General features: G+C 56.4%; 2 protein-coding genes across 3 annotated transcripts; both read left to right on the top strand.

The window, feature by feature from the left end:
* Positions 1-1,212: 1,212 nt before the first annotated feature.
* On the top strand, positions 1,213-6,271 carry CASTOR1 (cytosolic arginine sensor for mTORC1 subunit 1). 2 transcript variants are annotated; one of them, XM_027577662.1, is made up of 9 exons: positions 1,213-1,983; positions 2,606-2,676; positions 3,813-4,000; positions 4,087-4,219; positions 4,476-4,602; positions 5,047-5,160; positions 5,331-5,413; positions 5,509-5,603; positions 5,735-6,271. In XM_027577662.1, the coding sequence occupies exons 1-9, from the start codon at positions 1,871-1,873 to the stop codon at positions 5,801-5,803; spliced, it is 993 nt and encodes a 330-aa protein (XP_027433463.1). In that variant the 5' UTR covers positions 1,213-1,870; the 3' UTR covers positions 5,804-6,271. The 2 variants fall into 2 exon arrangements, with proteins under 2 accessions (XP_027433463.1, XP_027433464.1); XM_027577663.1 differs by having other exon boundaries at positions 1,216-1,983; positions 4,479-4,602.
* A 13,555-nt stretch (positions 6,272-19,826) lies between these two features.
* On the top strand, positions 19,827-24,280 carry OSM (oncostatin M). Its single transcript, XM_027576662.1, has 3 exons — positions 19,827-20,423; positions 22,023-22,156; positions 22,711-24,280. Exons 1-3 carry the CDS (start codon positions 20,390-20,392, stop codon positions 23,257-23,259), a joined length of 717 nt encoding a protein of 238 aa, XP_027432463.1. The 5' UTR covers positions 19,827-20,389; the 3' UTR covers positions 23,260-24,280.
* The last annotated feature ends 2,654 nt before the right edge of the window (positions 24,281-26,934 follow it).

The following is a 26,934-nucleotide window of genomic DNA, read 5'->3' as shown; positions in this document are numbered from 1 at the left end:
ATCCCCATTTTACAGATGAGGAAACAGAGGAGCTGAGTGGGAAAGATGAAGCTGGTCGATTTGCACCTAAAACCCCTTAGCTACCTCTCCTGACCAGGGTGTCTGGTGACCTGGCAATGCCCCTTAGGGCCCAGGCGGTCACAACCTGATGACTGGTGAGGGTGAGGACAGGGTGTCCCTGGGAAAGGCCCCCCCCTTCTGCTGAGGAAGCAGCTTTTCCAGTCAAACAATAGCGGTTGTTCCTGGCACGCTACCAAGCTGGGCTGGGCCATGGTGGAAGGGGGTGGGAGAGGGAGGAGAAGAGTCTGCCTAGGAGTTTTCAGGCATCACAGAGCCTGGGCCTGGAACATCTTGTCCTGGTACAGCTGGGGATACTGAGGCCTAGGGAGGTCAAGTGTCATATGAGCCTATCAGGGCAGGCTACCCACTTTCTGCCTCCCACCCCTCACCCCTGTATTTTCCCACCCCATCTGTACCTGCCATGAGAGGCTTTGAGGACAATCCCCTCCCCCTGGCTCTCCAGGGGACAGGCCAGGATGTGGCAGCTACAGTGTTCCACAGGAATCCCTTGAGCCAGAGAGTCAAGGGAGGGAGGGTGCTGCCCAGCTTCCATCCGCCTACAGTAGAGGCTCTTGAGCAGGCAGGAGGCTTGTGTAGGCCTGTTGGGTCCCAGTCAGGCCTGCGGCTGGCTTTAACCTGTTTGGTTCAAAGCCTCAGATCTGAAGCCTGAGGATGCTCAGGCCAAAGCCCCTCCAGAGCACGCTCTGTCTATCCTGCTACAGGGCCAGCCTAGGTGTGCTGATACCTGCTTAGCCTTGGAGTCTTCTTAAACCTGAGGCGGCCTGAGCAGAACCCAGTTCTAATGTGGAAATGAGCCCAAGTTGGTCTAACAAGCCTCAGATCTGGGGCATCTGCCAGTGCTGGGGGCCTCCGTGGGCATGAAGCAAGTTTACATGTGCTCAGGCCAGCTGGGTTCTGCTAATGGCTGCAGGCTTTGGGAGGCCTCAACAGGGTTCAAGTCTCAGGTCTGAGATCTGACTACCCAGTGAACCCCAGACACATGGGCCTGTCCCCTGAAGTCTGGGCCTTGAACATCCCGGGCCCAAGCACTTAGTCTTGAAGGGTCTCAAGCCATAAGCCTGGCCACCGTCATCCCCTACCCCACAGTATGTTATTCAGATATAAGTGTCTGGGGCCCTCCCTATCTCTGTGATCCCCGTGGGTAGGCGCCTTCTTCCTCCATAAGGGGAAGGAGGAAGAAAGGTAGGACACTGTTGGGAGAGAATCACAGTCACCAGGGCTGCACAGCCTACCCCTCCCCCTCCATACTCCAGAGTTTTCTGGTCAGCACTCTGGTCCCAGCTGAGCCCCGGTTCGTCTCGCGGCCCTTCGGAGCTTCAAGGATATCAGTCATGAGACTGAAGGACAGAAACCATTCCACACCTCCCTCCACACCTGCTTCCGACCCCAGCGAGGAAGGAGACCTGCGGAAAAGGCGGAGCCCCAGAGAGGGGGCGTGGCATGGGCGGGGCCTGAAGGACTCCAGCGGGTTCGGATCAGCCTGTGATCCCCGAGCCAATGCTAAAGGGGTGGAGTCATTAGAGGCGGGGCTCGGCGGGCTGGAACGGGAGGGATGAGACGCTGACCTTAAGAAAGAGGCGTGGCCACTTTGGCTAGGCCTCCCGCCCCTCAGGGCGTGGCTGTCAGGGAACTGGACGCGGCGTGGGGCTGGGAGGGTCCGCGGCGTAGCTGGCGGCAGGGACGCGGCAGAGCAGCGGCTCCTTTAAGCCCCCGGCACCGCCCCCACCGCCCCGCCCCCGGCGGCGGCCTGGGTCTGGTAGGCGGCGGGGTCGGCTCCGCGCGGACCGTGATGGAGCTGCACATCCTAGAGCACCGGGTGCGGGTGCTGAGCCTCGCCCGCCCAGGTCTCTGGCTCTACACCCACCCGCTCATCAAGCTACTCTTCCTGCCCCGCCGCAGCCGGTGCGCGCCCGGGTTCGGGGGCACAGGTGGGGGTGGGCTCCGCTATTGCTCCGGGACGGGGTCGGGAGGTTAACATCGCCGCGGGGCGAGCGGGAGCGGGTGGGGAGGGCGCTTCTCCTCCCTACCCCCCCGCCCCGCCGCCATCCGGCTTGGGCCTACCCTCCCTGGGACCGCCGCCTATCCGGCCCCGTGAGGCCCCCTCCCAGGGCCAGTTAAGGCGCAAACAACCTGGGGTGAGCAAAGCTTAACTCCGAAGTGGTGTCAAATGGGGGCAATTCCTTCAACTGGCGACTGCGGGGAGCTTCTTCCAGACGCCTCCCATCGGGTCAGAGGGGCTGGTCTAGGGGGCCCAAAGTCCGACTCGCCCAGGGCTGTAGTCGCGGGTTAGCCTCTCCTCCTTCCCGGAACGGAGGGTCGGGAGCTCCTATAGAGGTCGGGAGGCGAAAAACAGTTCGTCATTCCGGTGATGAGGCCCACACCCCACTGGCCCGGGGAGAAAATTGAGGCTTGAGGGGGCAGGAAGGCGCCCAGCAGGGGGGGGTCTTTCTGGGCGAACTGGAGCGAAGTCCTGCCCGCCCCCTCCGCGCAACCCAGGCTGAAGATGCCCCCCACCCCCATCCAGGTGCAAGTTCTTCAGCCTGACGGAGACCCCCGAGGATTACACGCTCATGGTGGACGAGGAGGGCTTCAAAGGTGGGGGCTAGGCTGGGGAAGGATGTCGTGCTCCCCTCTTTGTGGGATTCTCACTAGATCCTGGGTTACAAAATCGCAAGAGCTGGGGCCTTGAAGGTAGATGGGTCTGGGTTCGAATTCGACTCTGCCACTGACTGGCTGTGTGCCCTTGAGCAAGTCACTTCCTCTTATGTAAAATGGGTATAGTTATGGTTCTCTACTAATAGGGTCCCATGAGAACTTTATAGACAGGGCTGTGAAGGGCACTTAGCAGCCTCAGGCCAGTGGCAGGGCCTCAGTTACAGTTCAGGGCAAGAATCAGAGGTTCCTGTGGCAGTTATATCCCCCTGGCCATTATTTCTCCCTGGACTTATCTCTCTGGTGCCGATCACCCCCTCCCTGGCTCGTCTGGGAACTCCAGGAGTCTGAGGGTTGGGAAAGGAATGCAGGAGCAGGCAGCCAGCCCACGTCAGGGTCCTGGGGGGGCCTCCTGGCTGCACTTGGGAGATTAGCAGCCACCCGGGCCCTGGCTCCTGCTCTGGACTGGACGCCAGCCTGGTTCCTCCCTGAAGCTGACATCTGGCTCCTGCTCCTGCCAGCCTGACCCCTCCTCACAGGCCTGGAGCCTCAGGCCGCAAAACTGAGGCTTGGCTCATCCTCTACTGCAGCCCTTCAGGCCTTCGTTTCCCTGTTTGTACTGCAGGAAAGTCTAGGTCTGCCGAGGGAGAGGAGCATCCCTCAGCTAGCCTTATTTGCTGGCGCCCCCTGGTGGTGCCACGTGGTATAAAAACCTCTTAACCACTGAACGCTATCGTGAGGTGTATGCTCTCATCCCATTTTACAGATGAGGAAACAGATTCAGAGAAGTTAAATCATTTACCCCAGGTCAACAGCAAGTAAATGGTGAAGCTGGGATTTGAACCCAGGTCTGTCTGAATCTGGAAGTTTCCATCCCTAGCAGGCCAGCACCTGAAGCACTTCTCAGTCCTTGCATACATGCAGTTCTCAGGAGCAGAACTTGGGAGAGGGAGACAGCCCCAGTCTCCACACCTACCCTTACCTTGGTAGAACCCCATTCCCCCACCCCCAGCACAGATAACCGAGGGGTAGGGGCCAGCCCCATAGGCCCTGACCTGGTGTATACTTCCTACTCGCAGAGCTACCCCCATCTGAGTTCCTTCAAGTGGCTGAGGCCACATGGCTGGTGCTGAACGTGTCATCCCACAGCGGTGCAGCAGTGCAGGCTGCTGGGGTCACCAAAATTGCCCGCTCAGTCATTGCGCCCTTGGCGGAGCACCATGTGTCTGTGCTGATGCTGTCCACTTACCAGACGGACTTCATCCTGGTGAGTTTTTGGCAGGCTCCAGTGCGGGGCACGGTGGGCCTGGGTGCCTGGGGACTCATGTGATACTTCATCCCCCTGTTGTCCAGGTGCGGGAACAGGACCTGTCCGTGGTGATCCACACACTATCCCAGGAGTTCGACATTTACCGAGAAGTGGGCGGGGAGCCTGTGCCTGTTGCCAGGGATGATTCCAGCAATGGCTTTCCCCGTTCTCAGCATGGTGAGGCTACCCTCTGACACCCAGGTCTAGGCAGGGCCTCCTCTTCCCACTGGGGCCCTTCCCTTGTGAGGGTTGGTCTGTGGGCGTGATACCAGCTGACACTGACTGCCTGACAAGATAGGGAGATGTGGTGGAGGAAAGAGGTGGGTTCCTGTAGAGCCTGACCCTACACCCCACCCAGGCTCCTCCCTGTGTGGCCACCAGGGGGCGCCCCAGCCCACAGTCGCCCTGACAGCTGCTGCCTGGTCCCTCCTAGCAGGGCCTAGCCCCACGGTGCATCCCATCCAGAGCCCACAGAATCGCTTCTGTGTCCTCACCCTGGACCCTGAGACATTGCCAGCCATCGCTACCACACTCATCGATGTCCTCTTCTATTCATACAGGTGGGCCTCATTTGCACCTTGTCTCTTTGTCCTCACACCATTGTTCCCTATGCTGTGTCCCACCACCTTCTGCGTGTCCCTCTGTGCTCACACCTTCTGCGTGTCCCTCAGTTCTGCCGCTCTGTGCCCTGTTCTGTGTCTTGGGTTCCTGGCAGCCTGCAATGCCCATGTGCCCCTCACTGATGTTCAGGGAAGATCCCGATGGCACAGCTTCAGCCCTTTCCTGTAGTGTGAACTGAGACCACCCTGAGCCATGCTTTGGTCTGGCCGTCTGCCAACCCTGGGGTCCAGTGTCTTTGGAGGAGGCGAGATTCAGCGTCCTCTCCCCCGACACCATCAGGAGATCAGGGCCCTCAGACAGGGGAGGGAAGTGGCCCAGATTGGGGAGGAGACACAGTGGGCTGGGTGCCCCGAAGAGCACTTGAGTCTCCTGTCCTTTTCCAGTGCCCCCAAGGAAGCAGCCTCTGGTGGTACTGGACCCAGCTCCATTACATTCTTTGCCTTCTCCCTCATCGAGGGCTACATCTCCATTGTCATGGACGCTGAGACGCAGAAAAAGTATGTGACTCCTGAGCCCTGTGGACCACAGAGCCCGAGTCCAGCCCTAGGGAGGGAGGAGGTGGAGCATCAGACTCTGAGGTCACCAGGTCCCCCTGCTTCCAGGGGCTCACACTGGGGCAAGGAGGGGATGGGTGGGTGCCGTGCCCACTACCCACCTGCCTCTCCAGGTTCCCCAGTGACCTCCTGCTGACCAGCTCCTCAGGAGAGCTGTGGAGAATGGTGCGCATCGGTGGACAGCCCCTGGGCTTTGGTGAGGGCTGCTTCTTGTGTGCTGGGGACTTGGGGAGGACCTGGGGGGAGCAGCCAAGATGATCCACATGGACTCCCCACCCCCATAACCCTCAGATGAGTGTGGGATCGTGGCCCAGATCGCAGGCCCCCTGGCTGCGGCCGACATCTCTGCCTACTACATCAGCACCTTCAACTTTGACCATGCCCTGGTGAGCACCATGGGTTGGGCTCCTGGAAGGACACTGAAGCCCAGGAGGGTGGAGAGGGTGCAGGATGAAGTCCATCTAGGCCAGGAGGTCGGCGTGGCCCTGATCCCTCCCCTCTGCCCACCTGCCCACAGGTGCCTGAGGATGGCATCGGGAGTGTCATTGAGGTCCTCCAGCGACGGCAGGATGGCCAGGGCTCCTGAGGCCTCCACGCTCTCCCTTCACCCCAGGCTTCCAGAGACTTCTCTAAGCTATTTCCTCAAGCTCTGGGATGAGCCCTCCCCACCCCCATTCCTGCCGGGGGTCCCCCTCCTTCTGCTCTCTGTACATAAGCTGCGTGCAGGCACCGGCTCTCACGTGGACACGCGTGTCTGCCCACGCAGGGGACCACGGTGCTCTGGGCTTCCTCTGGGAACCCCTCACCCCATCACTCCCTGCGCGGCCTCAGCGTTTGCACATTCCCTGCCTGAGGTCCGAGCCATCCCCCACTCTCAGCGCCCCGGGCCAGCTGCTCCCTGGACAGGGCCCTGATTTCCGTTCTGCCTCTGGCTGGGTTGCCTTCCCTGGCCAGGTGATTCTGACAGTGCCTGCCCCTCTGGGGGGCCTCCGAGAAAAGTATTTTTACATCTTTCTCCCTTTTTTATTGACTTGTTAATAAAGGGCTTGTAGTTATGAAGGGTTGGGCTGTGGTCCATGGGGGTTGTCTGAGCTTGGGCATGGCTGCTCTTCGGCTCCTCCCAGCCCCTCTGCCTGAAGTCCTGGTCTGTCCCTATGTAGCTGGCTCTGGCTGGGCTCACCTAACTCAGTTCTCACCTCCGGGAGAACTGAACCTTTGAGAAGGGAAGTGACTTAGCCAAGGTCACCTGATTCCCATCCAGGGCTACCTGCCTCTGAAGCCCAGCCTCTTCCTTGCTTGCTGTTTCTGGAAGAGGCCAGAAAGTTCTGAACATGGTTAGAGACTCAGAGACCCTCCTGCCTGGAGGTCCCCCAGCCTTCCCTGCCACCTTGGGTGTGACTGGCCTATTGCAAAACCCCTCAAGGAGGGCCCAAAAGCACCTTTCTTCCAGGCTGCTGCCTGCTTGCTTTATGGACCATGCCTGAGTCCTGGAGGTCCCTCACAGGAGTCCTTTTTGGCCAAGAGATCAGTTAGTTCTTGTCACCAGGGCTGTCCTGGAGTAGTAGTGGGAGGGGGCCAGCCAGAGTGGGGACCTGGGAGTTCAGGCACTGGGCTTCCTCTGGCTACGACAGGACAGGGGCCTGGAAGCCACCTGAAACCCACTCTGCCTTCAAAGGCTACTGTTCTGGGCCAGTGACGGGTTTCCTGCCACAGAGGGGCTGCCTCCTTGCTCTGTGAGACTGGGATTCCACTGTGAGCCAGATGGGACCCTACAGATGTCCCAGGGAGGTTATCAGGTACCCTCAGCCCAGACCCGCCCGCACTTAGGAAGGGAAGAAGGGTGTGACTTCGGCGTATTCAGAGGTCATAGTGGCTCCCCAGAAAAGCCAGAACAGGGGCCAGGCCTCTGGCAGTGTGCCCGTCCTGCCCCTGGGAACTCAGGGTCTGCAGATCACAGGAACAGAGCGCACAGCCCAGCCCGGTGAGTGAGCGGTCGGGGACCCTAGGCCAACCCCTTCCCTTCAGCCTCCGTTTCCTCATGTGTATCAAGGTCTAGGAGGCAGCTCCCCCAGGACCCCTCTACTTCTTGGTGCTGGGAAGGGGTCATTGCTTTGTAGTTTGACTTTTAGGGGAAGAGGGAGTTCTGGCTTCTCTCTGGTGGGCACACCTTGGGCCCTGGCTCAAAAGTTGTCCTGGGCTAAATGGGGGCTTTAGAACCAGAATTCTTGGGGCTCCCCACCTGCAGGTAGAGAGCTCCTGGGCCCCATATTCAGCTCTGGGGGGTCTGTCCATCTGTCTGCTTGTGAGTCACTGCCTTATTTGGGTGTTTCTGTTATTCTGGCCTTCCGGGTGCATCAGGCTTCTCCTAGTCCCTCAAACCGGGTCCTAATCTGGCATCGGTTCTTGGTACTGCCCACAGGACTGGCCTGGGTAAGAGGGCCCCAGCGGGCTAGTCTGACTGGGACCCAGGCCTAGAGCCCGTGTGTGTCTCTCTGCCACATGTGTGTGAGTCTATGTGGAGGGGTTTTAGCTCCCAGGGCATTAGGGTGTTTGGGGGCCATAGCGTCAGCTTGGCTGTCAACAGGTTACAAATGGGGAGATCTGCTCTGGGATTGCCAGGGACCCCAGGACCCACCTGGGGTCAGGGCACAGGGCTTGGGAGGTGACTGGGGCACACTCAGCTGAAAGTGGGACGTGACCCTGGATCTCACATGTGTCTAATACTCTTGGTGCCATCAGATAGACAGGCTTTAAGCTGTCCGAGGCTGAGGTGGAGGCTCACAGAATCACCTCTTTGTCCCGCCTGGGCCCCTGGAGAGTTCTAGAACCAAAGAAATCAGTCTGGTCAGCCTGGAGTTGGGCTCAGCTTGGGTCATTCATAACTGAGGTTGGGGTTGTTCACTGGCACACGGCCCATGTCCTTACGCTTCCAACCCTGGGCATCCCTGTCCGCCTGTCCACATCAGCACAGTCATTCCCCAGTGCAGGGGTCAAGGCCCCAGGCTGCAGAGCCCGAGTGCCCACCCTCATAAAGATGGAAGCCTTTGCCTGGGGAAGGCCCTGCCCACAGTCCCTTGGGTAGTAGAAAGGTGCTCTCAGCCCTCCTATCTGCTGGGAGGATGTGAACCTGCGGGGTGGGGTCGGGGGCTCTTGGGTGGTTGGGGACGGGAGATGAGGAAAGCTCAGGCAGGGACACTCAGCGGCTCATGTCCACCCTCTCAGATTTTACCTGCGCATACAGAGGGAATGATCTTGTAAGTCCTCCTTGAAGTTATCTGAGCAGAAATTCAGGGTTTTAAAGTCCTCATTCCCACCCCTGCCAGGCAGGCTGTATGGTCCCATGCTTGTTGCCAAGTCGCTCTAAAGCTGGCTTCTTGGTCCTGTGTAGAAGGGAGAATAAACCCGTACCCTCTTGGATGTCCCACCTGGCTTCAAGATCCCACATGGTGGGAAGGGACCAGGCAGGAGGCAGGAGGCAGGAGGGCAGCCCCATCTGCAGCTAGCTGACTGAGTCCAGGCAAGCTGATTCCCCCATCTGTACAAGAGGTGGGAAGGCATGTGCTCCAGTCATTCACGTATTCAACACACGTTCTCGCACGTTCTCGTTATCCCCCCTCCTTTACACGAGGGGAAACTTAAGCACAGAAAGGTGGAGGGACTTGCCCAAGGTCACAGCTGGGCATGGCAAAACCGGAATGCAGAAAGGTTAACTGGGGCCATAGCCTGGGGAGGTCCCCCGGGGGAAGGGACACTTTGGCTGAACCCTGAGGGATGGGGATGATTTTGCAAGATCCCTCGCAATCCCAGCTGTCTGCGTCGGTGGCTGGTGTCTGCCGCCGGTGGCAGTGAGTGTGTGGGCAGGCACGCGAGGCCTGGCCCCGGCTCCTTCCTGACCCTGGGCTGGGCCCAGTGGTTGTGTTGGGCAATGGCCGTGGTTTGTCTCACTTTCCCAGGCGGGCCCTGCTGCTGGGGTTCTGGAGCCAAAGGTGCCTCAGATGGGGGTGCCCGGAGCTTCCTTCTTGGGGGGGGGGTGTTGGTCATGATGCTGATGTGGCTGTGGATGCTTCACGGGTGTCGGTGTCCATGTGTCCCAGTGTGTCCTCATGCATCTGCGGCTACACGTGCATCCGATTTCATCCGAACATCAGCTGTGTGCCTGGCTCCATTTCTGCATGCGTCCCGTGTATGCATGGCCGGAGGCATCTGTGCCTGTTTGTGCGCATGTGGACGTGGGTGGTGCTGGTGTCTGTACGTCTGCCCTTGTCTGTGGCGGGGCAGTTTCTGTATGTCCGCATGTGCCGGTGCATGCATCTGCATCTGGTGTTTTCGTGTTCACATGTGTGTCCGTGTGCACCCTCCTGTCCACTTTCCTTCTCTGGACCCACATCCTCCCGGGCCTTCCGGCCTCTCCCTAATCTCAGGAGGCCCAGCTTGCTGCGGTCACCAGGGGACTGCTGGGCTGTGCTGGGTGCCCCCCAACTCCACCCCTCCACCTTCGACTTCCACCTCAGCTGCCTCACCCTCCCCAGTCTCCCTCCTACCTTTCTGTCCACTCCTCCTCTGTCCCTTGTCTTCTGTCTGCAGCCCAGAGCAAGCCTGCTCTGACTTTCTTCCCCTCAGTCTGGGCCCTCTGCCGTGACACAGAGAGATTGACACCTCCCCCCGCCCCCCACTCCCAGCTTCCCAGCTCCTCCGCCCTCCACGGCCTGGCCTTCCCCACTTCCCAGGGTTCTGATTCAGCCCACAGTTGTCCTCACCTGTGCTTCCTCAGGCTTCCTGCTGGTCTCCCTGTCATCTGGCTGCACAAGTGAATTTTCCCCAGCAAAATCTTACTATGCCCCCTCCCTCCCTAATCACCGGCCTTGGGTAGACCCTTGCTCGGGAGGTCTGCCTTTGAGACCTCCTGGCCGCAACAGCTCTTCTGTTGGCTACTCTGCTCTTGGACCTTGCCTTAGACTTGCTCTCCCCCAGAGCCGGGAGCTTCTTCCTGGGACAGCTGCCAGACCCTGTCCTGAGCTGGCATGCCCCAGCCTTTGAAGTTGAGCTGAGCCTTCTCTAAAGTCAACGAGCAAGAGCTCCGGGACAGTCGCTAACCAAGCAGTAATAGGAGGGGCTGTGAGAGGCCTCGGACTCTCTCCGGGCCCCTTGCAGCCTACTCGCTGCTTTCCAGCCCCTTGGTTCTCCTGTTTTTAAGCTCTGCCTTAAAAAAAAAAAATTTTTTTTTAATTGAGGTGAAAGTCACATAATACATAACTGACCATTTTAAAAAAATTTTATTGTTATGTTAATCACCATACATTACATCATTAGTTCTTGATGTAGTGTTCCATGATTCCTTGTTTGTGCATAACACCCAGTGCTCCACACAGAATGTGCCCTCTTTAATACCCATCACCAGGCTAACCCATCCCCCCACCCCCCTCCCCTCTAGGACCCTCAGTTTGTTTTTCACAGTTCATCGTCTCTCATGGTTCGTCTCCCCCTCCGACTTACTCCCCTTCATTCTTCCCCTCCTGCTATCTTCTTCTTTTTCTTTTTTCTTAACATATGTTGCATTATTTGTTTCAGAGGTACAGATCTGTGATTCAACAGTCTTGCACAATTCACAGCGCTCACCATAGCACATACCCTCCCCAATGTCTATCACCCAGCCACCCCATCCCTCCCACCATAACTGACCATTTTAAGGTGAATAGCTCAGTGGCATTTAGCACATTCACAATGTTGTGCAACCACCACCTGTATAGTTCTAGAACGTTTTCGTCACCCCAAAAGGAAACCCCATACGTAGTCATTCCTCATTCCCCTTCCTACCAGCCCCTGGCCACTGCCAATCTGCATTCTATCTCTGTAGATTTCCCGGTTCTGGACATTTCACATAGACAGGGTCTATGTGACTTTTGGCCTCTAGCTTGTTTGACTCAGCCTGATGTTTTTGAGGTGCATCCAGGTGGTAGCACGTATCAGTACTTCGATTCCTTTTTGTGGCTGAATAACATTCCATTGTATGGACATACCACTTTTTTTTATTCATTATCTGTTGATGGACATTTGGGTTCCCACCTTGGGCTATTAATGTGGGGGCGCCCAACATTTGTGTGTACTGCCCATATTCTGCTTCTCTTCCTTACATGCTTGCTCTGTGGACAGGGTGACCTGGCCCCAGCTGGCCACATTCTCCATCACCCATTGAATGTCCACCAGTAGGCCTTTGGACAGAGCAAGCTTTGACGGCCTTTTCTCCCCTTGGAGCTGCAGGACGTTTCTCTTTCTTTCTTTCTTTCTTTCTTTCTTTCTTTCTTTCTTTCTTTCTTTCTTTCTTTCTTTCTTTCTTTCTTTCCTTCCTTCCTTCCTTCCTTCCTTCCTTCCTTCCTTCCTCCTTTTCTTCCTTCCTTTCTTCCTTTTTCTTTCTTTCTTTCTTTCTTTTTCTTCCTTCCTTCCTTCCTTCCTTTTTCTTTCTTTCTTTCGTCTTTCTGTCTTTCTGTCTTTCTTTCTTTCTTTTCTTTCTTTCTTTCTTTCTTCTTTTCTTTTCTTTTCTTTCTTTCTTCTTTCAAGATTTTATTTATTTGAGAGAGAGCACGGCGGGGGGCAGGCAGAGGGAGAAGGAGAAGCAGGCTCCCTGCTGAGCAGGGAAGCCTGGTGAGGGGCTCAATCCCAGGACCCTGAGATCGTGACATGAGCTGAAGGCAGACGTTTAACCGACTGAGCCACCCAGGTACCCCTGTTTCTTTTTTCCTTTTTGTTTTTTTAAGATTTTATTTATTTGACAGAGAGAGACACAGCGAGAGAGGGAACACAAGCAGAGGGAGTGGGAGAGGGAGAAGCAGGCTTCCCGCTGAGCAGGGAGCCCCATGCGGGGCTCCATCCCAGGACCCCGGGATCATGACCCGAGCCGAAGGCAGACGCTTAACGACTGAGCCATCCAGGCGCCCCGTGTTTCTTTATTTCTTATCAAGATAAACACCCAGAGTTTCCTTGGCATCTTCCCAAGAAAAAGAAGGGGAAGAAGGCAGGTCTTTCACAGCACCTGTCCCAGGTCATTTCCTCCAGGCATCCCTGCTAGCGAGTCCCACCTGTGTGTCCCGGACTTCCCTTTGGGACCAGGGCTGTCATTTGTAGACAGCCCCATGGGGACCCCGGCTGGTTCCCTCCATCTTTTCTCCAGTTGCTTTCTCTGTTGAGCAAAGTCTCTGAGCTTTTGCAGCAGTTGGCACCAAGAGAAGGCTCCAAGCCCATCCCACTTCCTCCCTCTGTCCCCTCCACCCCTCCGGCTTCCATCCTCATACCGGGGCAGCTCAAAGGACTCCCCACTGCAAGTGCCAGGAAACCAGCTCAACTAGCAGAAAATAGACTGACATCATTGTCCTATGTAGCTGGGACTAGCTGTGGGGTTGGTCCTGGCTTCAGGCAGAGACCAGGGGCTCAGGGAGGTTGCTTGGCTTCTCTGGCTGTGCCGGCCACGTTCTCACCCACTTGATAGGACCGCACCCCACCCCATGGAGCTGGGGAAAGTGACTTTTCACAGCGCCAGACCGGTGACATCCCAGCTCCGAAACCCTGGCCATGTAAGGGAGGCTTGTCTCCTGAGTCTGGCATCAGTCTTGGGGAAGGATTCTGATTGGTTCTGCTCAGGATGCAGGGGCAGTGCTAGACTCCAGGGTACTACGAAGGCCAGGCTGGGTTGGGCGCTCCCTCCTATGGCCTGGGGTGAGAAATGAGCAGGCTGACAAATGGTGGGTTTCCAGATCCCTCCACATGCTCGCTGTTGGCTTGTGTGTTTATTCACCCTTTAAGACCTGGATATAAAAAGGCATTCACAGCAATTTCACTTACCTGAAAGCCTAGTCTTTCTTGCTGACCCTGGTACCTGACACATACAGTGAATTACTGAAATATACGTTGAATGAGGACAAGCCACCACGCTTTGTCTGTTTTTGCAAAATGCAGGACTGTCCCCTCCAGTGAAGGCTTCTTTCCATGAGGCTGTCAGGTGCTGCTTAGGTGCAATTCACTCTGAAGTGAATTCTTTAAAGGAAGTAGGAGAAATGCCCTTTTTCTTTTTCAGCTTGTTTTCCGGGAAAGTGTTGAAATCTGCAGTGGCTGAAAGAATATATTTCGAATTCACTTTAAAAAAAATCATAAAGGAAAAAGCGTCTTTAAAATCAAGGCTTCCTAAAAAAAGAGAACATGTGCTTTAGTGTATTGTGAGTGATATAATGCTGATTTCCTTGGGGAAAGGTGATCAAGAGAAAGCCTCCAGGAGAGCCCGTTCCTGCCAGCAGCGAGGTGGACCTGCACTTCCAGGGGCCTGGCTGCAGGTGCATTGGATGTGGGAGGCACACTTCTGGGCCCTGCAGCCTGGAAGCCACACCTGACCTTTCCTAGGGCTTCTACAGATGACCACATCTGTATGGCCATGCATTCATCCAGTCACTAAGGATTTGTTGAGCACCCACTATGTTACATGGCCTGTGCTGTGCTCTGGAGAGGCCATGGGGAGCCACAACCACAGCACATACCCTCCTGGAATTTGGGGGGGAGCAAGGACCAGCCTGGGCTGGAGGAAGTTCAAGGAGGGCTCCTCTGAAGAGGTGAAGCTTGGACTGGGTGACAAGTTCATTCAGTAGGAGGAGATTCAGGCATGGGAATAGCATATGCAAAGGCCATGGGGTGAGAGCTCTGTTTCCCCGAGGGACTGAGGAAGGTCAGAGAATGGGGTGGGCTAGAGAGGTGTGGGTGAGGCTGGGGAGGTGGGCAGGGCCTGGTGGCTGTGGTAATGACCTTGGCCTTACTCAACATCAATGTGAAGCCAGGGAATTGTTTTAAGCAAGAGGGTAGCACCAGGCTGTGTTGTACAAGCCCCCCAGGGGGGCTGCAGTGGCAGAAAAGCCATTTTGTGGGTGGCCCCATTTCCTCCCTCCCTCTCCGTTAGACTTCCAGCCACACCTGCTTTTCTCTAAACTAGACCAGGCCGTCTGGGTGGCTCAGTTGGTTAAGCATCTGCCTTGAGCTCCGGTCATGATCTCAGGGTCCTGGGATCAAGCCCCGCATCGGGCTCCCTGCTCAGCAGGGAGTTTGCTTCTCCCTCTCCCTCTGTGATCTCTCTCACTCTCTCTCAAATAAATAAGATCTTAATAAACAAACAAACAAACTAGACCTGTGCAGTCTTGCTTGCTCGGCACCTCATGTAGTTCCCTCCACATGGAATTTGTAGCATCTCTTTCCTGCATTTCTGCCAGTTAAACTGACATTTTCTTTCCAGACCTGTAGAAATACCAGCCTCCTCCCCCAATCACTCCCTGGCTGGCCCTTGACCAAGTGGATCTCCGTCTTCCCGCTGTGAAAGACATATGTTTTCAAGTTTGCTGAGCCATGTGGCTGCATTAGTTCTGGGCAAGCCACTGTGTGTATGGTGTGCTGGCCAATCACGTGGGCCGAGGACAGCTGCCTGGGCTCAAACTTGTCTTTGCTCCCTCCCAGCTATGTGACCTCCCACCAAGTGCCCCATCTCTCAGGCCTCAGTTTCCCAATCTACAGGATGGAGACAATGATCTCTGTGAGGATGGTTGGGAGGATTCACAGAGCCAGCCTTTTGTAAATGCTCAGAACTGGTCTCGGCACACAGAAGAGCTCCAGAAACATGTCTGATTATTTAGCACTGGGCAAACAGCATATGCCTGGGGCACCTGAACATTTTTGGCAAGAATAGGATGTTTCAAAATAGGCATTGTATGTTGTCATCATGAGAAAAGTCAGGACTCCATTGGGCTTCCTGATCCTTGTTTAATGGTTAAGGTTGTTTTTATTTACAGTGACCTCAGTGCTTAGAGCCACTAAGGGACGCCATGGGGGCTCTGTAGGGTTCTAGGCCCTCTGTGTTCATCTCTCCTGTCCTCTCAGCTCACAGAGAGGACTCTGGGCTCAGAGAGGGTGGTGAGGGGGCCGTTGTTCTAGGCCAGTCAGAGAGAGGATAGCAGGCCAGCACTCTTACCTCCTGGTAGCCCCACCTCAGAGTGGACCATCCCCCCCCAACCCCTCCGCCACTGAAGGCAGTAAGAGAACAGAAGGGAGCTCCTTCTCTCCCTCTCTCTGTTGCACTTCCCTGAATAGGTGTTCAGGCCTCTGGAAGGGGGCTCAATTACCCAATTTGGGGGAGCCACTGGGCACACGGGGGACATGGCTTCCCACGCTATGGAAACACAGGTCCCAGAGGAACTCTGTTGCAGGTCTCAGCCAAAGGATCCTCCAGCCCAGGGTGACCTCACTGGCCTCATGGGGAGGGCCCTGGTAGATCCTTGCTCACCCCAGGGTTTATGTAACATCATCTTTCCCAATCGTCCTCAAAGCCAGGCTATGACATAAGCAAATGTGCGCCTTTGTCTGTCCCGTTGACTGGCTGGCTGGCGGGTATTTCTGGAGCACTAGCTGTGGGCCAGGCATTTGCATGCATTATTCACCAAATTACGCTCACTGTCCTCTTGAGGTAGCATTTGCCGCTGCATTTTAAAAAAATAGAGATACAAAATATAGATTATCAAATTTCTCATTTTAAGTGTAGAATTCAGTGGGTTTTAGTATATTCAGAAGATTATGCAACCCTCACCACTATTTAATTCAAAAACACTTTCATCACCCCAAAAGAAACCCCATGCTCACTCCCTGTCCTGAGACCCCCTCCAGGCCTAGCAACCACTCGTCTGCTTTCTGTCTCTATGAATTTACCTATTCTGGACATTTCATACAAATGGAATCGTACAACACGCTGCCTTTTGTGACTGGTTTCTTTCGCTTAGCATCATGTCTTTGAGGTTCATCCACATTGTAGCATGTATCAGGACCTCATTCCTTTCTGGGGCTGAATAAGATGCCATTGTATGGATAGACCACATTTTTAAAATCCATTTTCTGTTGATGGACATTTGGGTTGCTTCTGCTTTTTGGCTATTGTGAATAAATGCTGCTGTAAATATTCGTGTGCAAGTTCTTGTGTGAACATATGTTTTCAATTCTCTGGGGTGTACATGTAGGCGTGGAATAGCCGCAGGTATGGCATCTCTGTGTTTAAATGTTGGGGGGCCTGCCAGACTGTCTTCAAAGCAGCTGCACCATCTTGCATTCCCACCAGCAGTGTGTGAGAGTTCTGATTCTCCCCTGTCCTCACCAGCACTTGTTACTGTCTGTCTTCCATGAAAGCCACCCCAGGGGGTATGAAGAGGTACTTCACTGTGGTTTTGAGTTTGCATTTTCCTGATGGCTAGCGATGTTGAGTGATTTTTTCTTTTTTTTTTTTTTAAGATTTTTTATTTATTTGACAGAGAGAGACATAGCGAGAGAGAACACAAGCAGGGGGAGTGGGAGAGGGAGAAGCAGGCTCCCCGCTGAGCAGAGAGCCCAATGCGGGGCTTGATCCCAGGACCCTGGGATCATGACCTGAGCCGAAGGCAGACGCCCAACGACTGAGCCACCCAGGCGCCCCGAGCAGCTTTTTATGTATTTATTAGGCATTTGTCTATTTTGAAGAAATATCTATTTGTTTCTCCTTTGCCCATTTTATTTTTATTTTCATTATGTTTTTTAAAGATGTATTTATTTTTGAGAGAAAGAGCACACCGCGAGAGAGAACGGGGGGTGGGGTGGAGGGGCAGAGGGAGAGGGAGGTTCTGAGAAACATAAGGGGACTCCGAGCTGAGCACAGAGCCTGACACGGGGCTCGGTCTCAGGACCCTGAGATCATGACCTGAGCCAAAACCAAGAGCTGGAAGCTTAACCGACTGCACCACCCAGGTGCCCCTATTTTTTTTTTTTTAAGATATATTTATTTGAGAGAGAGAGAGCGCATGTGTGAGGCGGGGTGCAGGGCAGAGGGAGAGAGAGAGAACCTCCAGCAGACACCCTGCTGAGCACAGAGCTCCATCTCACTACCCTGAGATCAGAACCTGAGCCAAAACCGAGAGCCGGATGCCCAACCGACTGAGCCACCCAGCTGCCCCTTCCTTTGCCCATTTTAAATTTGGGTTGTTTGTCTCTTGATTGTTAAATTGTGCCACTGCAGGCCACAGGGGAAACTGAGGCTGAGAAAGGGGATGCGATGGGCCAAGAACACTAGGATCATAAGCAGATTGAGACTGGTAACTGGGTTGGTGTCTACCTCCCACCTTAGCAGGTCAAGGGTCACTGTCTCTCTTCCCAGATGAGTGGCCTCCTTCCTCCAATTCTGACCCACACCCAGGCCACCCCAGGTCCTGTTCTTGCATTTAAAGCAGTAGAGCCCCAGGGCGGAGGGTGGGCCGGAAAGACAGGGGAACAGCAGTTCTGAGGAACCAAGCCAGTCTTCTTTCCCCCTCCGAATCACGCGGACCCAGCTGACGTGACCCCGGGAAGAGGGGACAGCCCGGGCCTGTGGTCAGGGAGCCTATTTATACTGGCTGGGCCGTGTTGCAAGCCCTTCCTGCTGGTGAGAGGGACGTCACTGGGCGCTGACCTCACCAGAAACGCTGACGCATCTTCCCCTCATGCTTTGCTCGGTTGGCCAGCCGGGTCTCCTCACGTTGGGGCCACTCCCTGTCCTCCTGCACATCACTGTCCCCTCCCACCGAGCTCTGGACACTCCCCCATGGTCCTCACTCCCTGCAGCCCTCCAAGCATGCCCTCTTGCAAGCCGTTATGGGCGGAATTTTATCCCTTAAATCCTTGTGTTAAAGACCTACCCCCACAGTACTTCAGAATGTGGCTGCATTAGGAGATAGGGTCCCCCTCAAAGAGGTGAGGTACAATGAGGCCTAATCCAATATGACGGGTGTCCTTCTAAGAAGAGGAGATTAGGACAGACACACAGACGGGGGGACAACCATGTGAGGAGACAGCGAGAAGGCAGCCATCTACGGGCCAAGGAGAGAGGCTGCAGGATGATATCGGCCCTGCTGACCCTTCAGTCTCAGACTTCTAGCTCCAGGATGGCGGGAACATACATTTCTGTCGTTTCAGTCCTCCTGTCTGTGCCATGTTGTTACGGCAGCCCGAGTAGACGAATATATAAGCCCTCTTTGCCGTTGGTGGCCCTTGGCCCTGGGGCCTGTACACTGCACCTCCGAACGTGGTCTTTCAGACTCGACAGCCCGGGTTTGGATGCCCTCTCGTCTTAACTGTTCCTGCCCAGGGCGATGCAGCGGAAAGGAAAGGCGTGTAGCTTCCCCCCAAGTGTGGAGGATGGTCCGCAGTAGCTGAGAGGGGCAAGAAGCTCTCCGGCCAATTGTAGCTCTCCAGCCCAGAGCCCGGCCCTGCGCTTCTCAGTTGCCTCATGAAAGGGAGCCAAAGCATCCCTGCCCGGGAGCTCTCCCTTTCAGCGCTGTTGCAAGATGAGATCAGGGCTGTGAAATGAAGAAGGATCCCAGCTTGGCATGGGCCCCAGGAAATGGTCTTGTGGGGGTGGGCACAGAGATGAGGAATTGAGCAGAAGCGACGTTCTCAGGAGGAGAATCCAGAACTGGCCCTTGGGGGTGGCGAAGGTGGGTGTGGTGAGTGCCATGCTGGGGTGCCAGGGAATGGGTGGGAGGTGAGGAACAGCGTCCTGGGCATGGTCGGGGGGGGGGTGGGTCTGGCTTTGTCCGCTACAGGATCCTCAGCACTTGGGAGTGGCTGGCTCAGAGTAGGGCCAAATAAAAGTTCGTTGAACACATAAATGAGTAATGGTGAATGTGTCTGCAGAGGAGAGAGCAGGTGGGAACAGCCCTGGTGGTCAGGATGGGTGTCGGAGACAGGGATAGACAGGAGGGTGTCTGACCCTCCCTCCGCTCTCCCTGTCTGGGCTCCACAGGCCCAATGCTTTCCCCAGCTGGCCCCTTCCAGGGGTCCTACCCTGGTTCCCTGGGCTCCTGAGGCTCTCCTCCCCACCGGGCTCCTGAGGCTGGCCAAGGACCCTCTTCCAGGCCTGGTAGATATGCCGGGGCCGCCTCTCTGCCTCCCTGTCTGCCCTAACCCCGGCCTCACTTTACCCGAAGCAGAGTAACAGGTTGACTAGAGAGGTGTGGTCTCCAGAGCTCCTTCACTCTGACGTCCAGAGGTCTGCAAGGAGCAGAGGATCAACCACAATCACTATCTTTCAGAGAAAGTGAAACCTGGTCCCCAACCGTCACCACGGCGACTCCCCCACCCTGGCTTCCCCTCTGAGCTCACAGCTTCCCCATCTCCTCTGCCCCCCACACTACCCCTCAACAGCTAGTACTTGGAATTAGACTTTCGTCTTTCTTTTTTCCTTCAAAGGACTTTTGCCTTTTATGTCCATGACAGCGGCAGCACTATGAGCCTGGCCCAGGAAATGCTTTTCGAATCCTCATTTTACAGGTGGGGCCGCTGAGGCCCAGAGACGTTAAGTGACTTGCCTCTGGTCACACAGCATGTCGGCAGGCTTGAACCCTAATTTCCTGTGTCTCTTGTTTCCCCCCAGAGGACCCTGTCTGTAAAGAAAGGTCCTGGCTGCAGGCTATGGGCCTGGGATAAGGAAGGCTGGTTGCTGGGGGGAGGAGGGGCATGATGGGAGAAAAGAGATGGCTGGGAGCCCCGATGGGGGATGCAGGTCCTGGGGCCAGAACCACAATCTCGGGGCTGCCAGCCTGGGTCTGGCTTTGTGCCCAGAGCCCGGTGGTTTCCGCTCACAGATGTCCCAACAGCCCCGGCAGGAGGGCGGGAAGGGCGCTCAAGAAGGAAGATGTCTCGCTCCCCTCAGCCCCAAACCACAGTGGCTTGTGAGGCCGATGGCTCCTGGGCCGAGCCTGGCCTGTGGGCCCTCCAAGGACCCAGTTGGCACACTCTCCCCTCTATCCTGGGCACGGCTCCCTGCAGATGGCGTGGACCCCCTTGCTCCCTGCTCACCCCAGGAAGGCTGAGGCTGCGGTTTGCATCATCCTTGGGCGTGGGGCTGACCTCGAAGAACGAATTCGAAGAAAACAGGAGGAGGAGCAGTTTGCCACCGCACCCAGCTCCCATTGGCCGCCCGTGGAAACTTTGGTTTTTGGGGTCATGTTCCCAGAAGGCCTGCCCTTCCCCCCCCTCCCCACCCACCTCACGAGGTGTTGGCCAATCGCCCTGGCGGGCATAAAGTGGCTGCCAGCCCGCAGGGCTCCCAGCCAGGAGGTGTCACCCCCAGCAGGCGCCGGCCGGAGCTCGGGCACCCAGCATGCGGGCACAACTTATGCGGAGGACGCTGCCCAGTAAGTACTTCCTTCCTCTCCGCCAGCACCCGCTTGCTGTGCCCACAGGCACCAGCGGGGAGCAGGGGCACCTTCTGTCCTTCGGGAGCTGGGAAGGCCAGGCACCAGAAGGATGCTGAGAAGGGGAGAGAGCCAGGAGGTCAGCAAAAAAAGTGGTCCACTAAGAACACAGCATCTTCACAAGGTAGAGAAGGAGTTTCCCCGGAAGGCTTCTAAGGGGAGGTGATATAGAGGCGACTGAGGGAGCAAGAGTATAAGGAAAGGGGATAGATTGAGGGAGAAGCCAGGGAAGCAGGAGGGAGGTGGGTGCCGTGCTGGGCAGAGGAGGAAGCTGCAGAAGCTGAGCAGGAAAGCAGTGTGATGTCTGGAGGGGCGGTGAGGCCTCCTTCTTGCCCTGATTCACAGGGTCTCGGATGGATAGACACAGTCCGCCAGGCCCAGGGACCCTGGAGCCCACACAATCACACAGCATGCATAGCCACACCCACAGGGTGACATGCACACAGAGCCACGTGATGTCATTCAGAGCCCTCAATCTCACCAACCCGGGAACCCCCACATGCAGCCTGGGCCCCCAGGGTGGACTGGGCACAGTGCTTGTGCGTGGTCAGTTCGTTCCTCTGCCTCACTCAGACCTGGACACACACCCATGAAGACACCCTAGTCCCACGTGCACACAGCGCTCACATGGAACCCCCTCCCCCCCGGCCCAACCCGGCTGCAGATACCTGGGGAGGTAGCAAGGAGCGCCCTATGGTCTCAGTGCCTGGGTGGCCAACCCCTCAGCCGTCCCCAGCAGCGTCTTCCCCAAGGGGCTGAACGGCTCTTAGGAAGGGAACATGGTGTCACTGCCTTCCGGGCCATTGCGCCACAGGCCCCTTCCGACCACATGGCTGCCGGTGCCTGGGGGGTGGGTGTGGGGAGCCTGCCAAGCAGTAACTATGCCCCCCCCACCCCAAACAGCCTGGCTCATAGCATCCCTGGTGGGCATGATAGAAGTGGACACTAATGGAGAGAAGAGGAAGGTGCACGAGGTCGAGGACAGTGCTGGCCTTGTGTGACCTGGGCAAACCCTTCTCCCTCAGTGCCTTGATTTTCCTGTCGGTAGAATGGTGCTATGGTCTAGATGATCCCACACATCCTTTGCAGACAGAACCTTCTGCGGGAACGGCAGCCTCTCTTGCTTGTGCAGGCATAGCTCCGGGCACCAGGCTGCTCCCAGGCTGAGCCCACCTGCACAGAATGCCAGGGTCTGTGACAGGGGAGCCCAGGGACTTGGCGCAGAGGCCTTGCAGGGAGCAGCCCCACCTGGGCTGCCTTGTGTCAGATCCTAAGGTTGGCAAGATTGGCAGGCACAGGAACTCCTCTCAAGGGCCTGCTTGGTGAAGCCCAGCCACTACTTTGGATGCTGGGAGGTGACTCACTGGGGAGGTGGTGGTGGCCCCAGCAGGTGCTGCAGTGCATACACAGTGCCCAGCCCCACCCTCGACGGCATGAAGCCTGGGACGATGGGCTATGCCCTCTGAGGCCCTCGGGGGCGGCCTCCCTGACCTCCCCAAGTCAGGTGACACCCCCCCCCCCCCCGCTTCTCTGCCCCAGGTCTGGTCCTCGGACTCCTGTTCCTGAGCACGCCGGCCATGGGCAGCTGTTTGGACAAGTACCAAGAGCTGCTTGCGCAGCTCCAGAAGCAGGCGGACATCATGCAGCGCACCAGCCTGCTCCTGGATCCCTATGTGAGTGCCTGGCCCCTGGTGGCACCTGAGGCTCCGAGAACTAGTTTAGGGCAGGAGTGAGCCCAGAGAGGATGAGGCCCAACTCCCATTCACGCAACTCCCACTCCATACGGGGCCGGTGGGGAAACCAAGTCCCCGTATAATTCCAGGGCCACAGGGAACTCTCCAGGCCTAACTCTGAAACACTAAGGAGACGATAGAGCTTTCCCAGCTTGTCCCAACCCTCAGGTGTAGTGGTAGAAACACAGCAGTGACCAAAACAGAGACCTGCTCTCCTGAAGCCCACGGTTACACTCCCCGCACCACAGTCACCGCCTGGGCAGTCACCCCAGCCAGCCCCCCAGCATCCTTCTGTCCCCTGACACTGGGGAGTCCTCACCCCTCTCTGGCCTCAGTTTCTTGATCTGTACAATGGGAGGACTGGATGGGGTGCATGAGGTCCAGCATTTCAAGGCAGACCAGAGCAGACTTGTCTGTGAGTGTGTGTGTGTGTGCACGCGTGCGCACGCGGTGGGGGCTCTAGTGCTCACCCCCTGATTCTCCTTTCCCTCCAGATCCAAAGCCAAGGTTTGGACAAGGATGGACTGAAGGAGCACTGTCGGGAGCGCCCCGGGGCCTTCCCCAGCAGGGATGCCCTGCAGGGGCTCGGCAGGTGGGAATTCCTGCGGACCCTTGACACCACGCTGGGCCGCGTTCTGCACAGACTGACTGCCTTGCAGCGGGACATCCCCAAAGCCCAGGACTTGGAGACGCTGAATAGGGCGAAGCAGAACATTCGCGGGTTCAAGAACAACATCCACTGCATGGCCCAGCTGCTTCCAGGCTCCTCGGAGACAACAGAGCCCACTCCGACAGACCCAGGGACGTCTCCGTCGCCCACCCCCACCTCAGACACCTTTCAGCGCCGGCTAGAGGGCTGCAGGTTCCTGCATGGCTATCACCGCTTCATGCACTCCGTGGGGCAGGTCTTCCGAGAGTGGGGGGAGAGCCCAAGTCGGAGCCGGAGACACAGCCCCCACCAGGGCCTGTGGAAGGGGACCCGCAGGATGCAACTCTCCAGGAAGAACAAGAGACTCCTGCCCAGGGGGCAGCTGCCCCGGTAGCCTTAGGGGCACCCCTGGCAGATAAAGGATCCACAGGTACTGTGTAGGATGGCATCTCCCTTGGGGCCTCCAAACCCCACTCCCCTCTGTTCCCCACCTCTCAGAAGTGCACTTTAAGGTGTGGGAGCTAGGCAGGCCGCTCTACCTCCTCCGGGCTGGGACAGTAGAGTCCGGCCATTGAGCCCCCAGCCCTGAGTTCCCCAGTCTCGGTGGGGTGGCAGGGTTAGGCCACGCGGGGCCAACTTTCCATTGATTCAGGGGTCTGATGACACAGGTTGACTCATGGCCAGACTGACTGCCCTCCCCCCCCCCGCTCTGCTCCCCAGAGGCCTGCCGGCCCTTCCCTCTCATGACTTGCAGGGCTGTTGCCCCCAGACTTCCTCCTTTCCATGGTGGCTTGGTTCCGAGGGGGAGGTCAGGGCCTGAGCAGGCCTCCTATGCCTCATTGCCAGTCTCAGACCAGACACCTGGACATCTGGGTGACCTCACTTTAGGCAGCTGTGACAGGGGCAGAGTGTCCTAGAAGAAGCACTGATCTGGGTGGGGGGGGGGGCACTCTAAGAACAGGGCTCAGGTCCCAGCTCAACCCCTAACTCACTCTGTGGCCTCAGGCAGGCCACTTTACCTCTCTGGACTTCAGTTTTCTCTTTGTGATTCGAGGGGGTTGGTGTAAAGCCCTCTCTGCTTGTCAGTTGCTGGGATTCAGTGACATAGAGTGGCTATCGGAATGCAGTGCAAATGGACATGGCCAGAAGACTTGAGTTCTCTATAGACCTACTACCTGGAAGCGCTCAGTCTTGGGTCCCGGCTGCTGGCTGCTCCCCCTGGTGGTGCATCATGAAATATCCTCATGCTGAAACAATGGTTGTGGGAGGGGGGCGGGCAGAAGAGGCTGGGCCAATTCTTTGGAGGGATATGACTAATTTATCGATTTTTATTAGTTTTTATCTGTTTCCTATTTATAAGGCTTATTTATGATGTGTATTTAATGTTATTATTGTGCCAACATATATTTAAAACTTGCCTGGTTTCTAAAGCCCCTGTGTCTCTCTGTTACCTTGTGGGAAAGGATTTGGGAGAGTCTGGCCTCTTGAAGAGACAGAGGCTCCGACTTGGGGTGTCTCAAACACAGACAGGGCATTTATCCCGTCTGAACGTGACTCCTTGAGATTCTAGGGGCTAGGGTTGTCGGGGTTTAGGAGCAAGAAGGGAGGGAGGAAGGCTGGAGCTGTGGTTCCCTGTGGGTGTGTGGCGTGGCTGGGAGTCTGTATGCTGATGTGGGTTCCATGAAATAGACAAGATACTAACAGATCCTGCCTCAGACGTGCCCTGTGACCTGCTCTGTCCTTGAACCTGCTTCCTGGGGGGCCCTAAGGGGTAGGAATTCCACCTGGCCACCAGAAAACTGGGCTCCCTCCTGATGCTCAGAAGCCCCACCTTTTCTTTAATTTTGAAATTTCTTAATGCGTGAAAAGAACATCCCCAAAACAGAACAGGTATTGACTTAACAGCGAAGCACTATATAAAGGAGCCCCTTCCCCACTTAGTAAATAGGGATATAGTATAAACAGATGTGAAAGAAGGTGAACCCTTGAGGATTAAATGCAAACCCTAAAGTTGTACACAATATGACGTTGTATATATGCCAAGGAAAGCTAAGGCAGCAGCTACAAAGGAAGAGCTAACAGAAGTGGATGAACTTGACCTGGATCCGTCCCTGGCCACCCCACCTCCTGGGACTGGGGGCCAAGATGGGAACAGGACTTAACATCAGGGGTGGAGGAGAGCCTCATGTGGGACTCTCTGTAATAGATATGATCCACTTTGCAGATGAGAAGACTGAGCCTTAGGGAGACTGAGTGACCTGCCCACGTCCTCAGAACAAATTTACAGGGATGGCGGGCATGTGTTGAATTCAGGTCCTTTAGATGCCAGGGCAGGAGCATCTTCTGTTACCCTTCAGCCTCTGTAACTTGGCCAACAATGTCATTGAGTCCCTGAGGGCACAGAGCTCCCAGGCTAGTAGGCAGACAGGCAACAGACACGCAGAAGAACCAACAGGACATTGCAGCATGAGCTCGGCAAAAACTAACGCGGGGTGATGTAACAGTGAGAGACCCAAGCAACAGGGGTTGTCAGGGTGGCATCTGGAAGAGGCAACTCTGAAACCGGAATGATGCACAGGAGAAGGGGCGGGGCCTGCAGGTGGTGGGAATGGCTAGGCCAAAGGCTCCAAGCATTCAAGGATCAGCATATAGTGAGTGGGGGGCATTGCTGATTTATCAAAAAGGCCCAGACAAGGAAAGTGTCTTACTCAAGATCACAGATGGAACTCCAGTGCAGAACTCCAGGCCCTGACTCGCAACCAGCAGTTTTCCCGGGCCATGCCCAGTGTGTTCCAAGTGATTTACCAAGTACCTAGTAAGAGCTTCCCACTGTCCCCCACTGGGCTCTCCCTTGCTCTCAAGGCTCTGGCCACACAGTCCACCTTTTGGCTCCTGATATGCCCAGGGCTCCCTCCTACCATGAGGCTTCTGCCTGTCATTTTGATCAGTGCATCCTCGGCTATTCTTCCCTATCACCCATGGTCTGGGTCCAGCAATTTGGTTATCTGAAAACTGTCTTATTGGCAGGCCCTCCCTCGCTGTGATTTTTTACCATCTGCCTCCCCTCGCTGGCCTGGAACCTGCTAAGATGGAGACGTCATCTGCTTCCCTCTGCTCCATCCCAGCACCCAGCACAGTGCCTGCACCCAGGAGGCGTTCATCGAGGAGCAGGGCAGGTGGGGCCCTGGGGGGAGTCAAAGAGCTGAGCAGCATGCCCTGCCCTAGCATGGGGGTGGGGGGCTTTCCTGAGGCTGAGCTGCTGGGAAGCTGTGGGTGGGAGGTGGCAGACACTGAAAACCAGGCACGCTCAGGTTCTCAGAGCGGAAGGGGAGTTGGGGCTGCGGCAGGGCGTGCGGTTGCCCACGGAGTGAGCAGAGGTTGGTCTGTGGAGGAAGAACTGGGAAGCCCGGGGCGGCTGCCCCCCCACCCCTGCCTGGGCCCCTTGCCAGCCCCCTACTCTGTGGATAAGCCCCAGGAGAGGTGTCTGGCTTTGAGCTGGAGCAGCACCCACCACCCACCTGCCCACGTAGGAAGCAGATCAGGGAGATCCAGAATCTGGAGAGGGAGTCTCAGGGGTCCTACCTCCGAGGACTTGTCACCTCCCTGCTGTGCCCTGAGAGACCATGGCTGCAGGTGCCCCCGAACTATCAGCTCCAGCCCGGCGCTCTCTCAAGCATACAGACCCAATTGCTAGAAACTGGGAGCTGGGAGCCCTGTGGATACCTCAAGGCCAAGGTCACCCCCACCCCACACCCGATCCCTGCTTCCTGTTTGCCCCACAGAAGTTCCAGAACCCCAGTCCTCACCTTCTCTCTCAGCCTCTTCTCTCCCCATTGATCACAATGTCCCGTGGTTTCTCCCACATCCTGCCTCAGGCACATGCCTCCCTCTCTCCCGACAGACAGCTAGGTCCTGGCTCCCTGGACATGGTCAAAAATCTCACTGCCCTATTTTTTTGCTCACAAGCCTTCAGGGACTCCCTCCTGTCCTCCTGCTGTGGCACCAATTGCAAACCCCTCAGCATATGTAACATGCCAGGCCCCTGCTCTCATGCCCAGCCGGCTTTGCT

Source organism: Zalophus californianus, chromosome 14 (assembly GCF_009762305.2).
Source record: "Zalophus californianus isolate mZalCal1 chromosome 14, mZalCal1.pri.v2, whole genome shotgun sequence".
Classification (NCBI taxonomy): domain Eukaryota; kingdom Metazoa; phylum Chordata; class Mammalia; order Carnivora; family Otariidae; genus Zalophus; species Zalophus californianus.
This window is presented reverse-complemented; position numbering and strand designations above follow the sequence as displayed.

Bases quoted from the DNA above. Each gene is read 5' to 3' on its own strand.
- CASTOR1 (XM_027577662.1), top strand. From the start codon at position 1,871: ATGGAGCTGCACATCCTAGAGCACCGGGTGCGGGTGCTGAGCCTCGCC. The intron at 2,677-3,812 runs GTGGGGGCTAGG...TCCTACTCGCAG, and splicing joins GGACGAGGAGGGCTTCAAAG to AGCTACCCCCATCTGAGTTC. The intron at 5,161-5,330 runs GTATGTGACTCC...CTGCCTCTCCAG, and splicing joins GACGCTGAGACGCAGAAAAA to GTTCCCCAGTGACCTCCTGC.
- OSM (XM_027576662.1), top strand. From the start codon at position 20,390: ATGCGGGCACAACTTATGCGGAGGACGCTGCCCA. The intron at 20,424-22,022 runs GTAAGTACTTCC...TCTCTGCCCCAG, and splicing joins TATGCGGAGGACGCTGCCCA to GTCTGGTCCTCGGACTCCTG. The intron at 22,157-22,710 runs GTGAGTGCCTGG...CTTTCCCTCCAG, and splicing joins GCCTGCTCCTGGATCCCTAT to ATCCAAAGCCAAGGTTTGGA.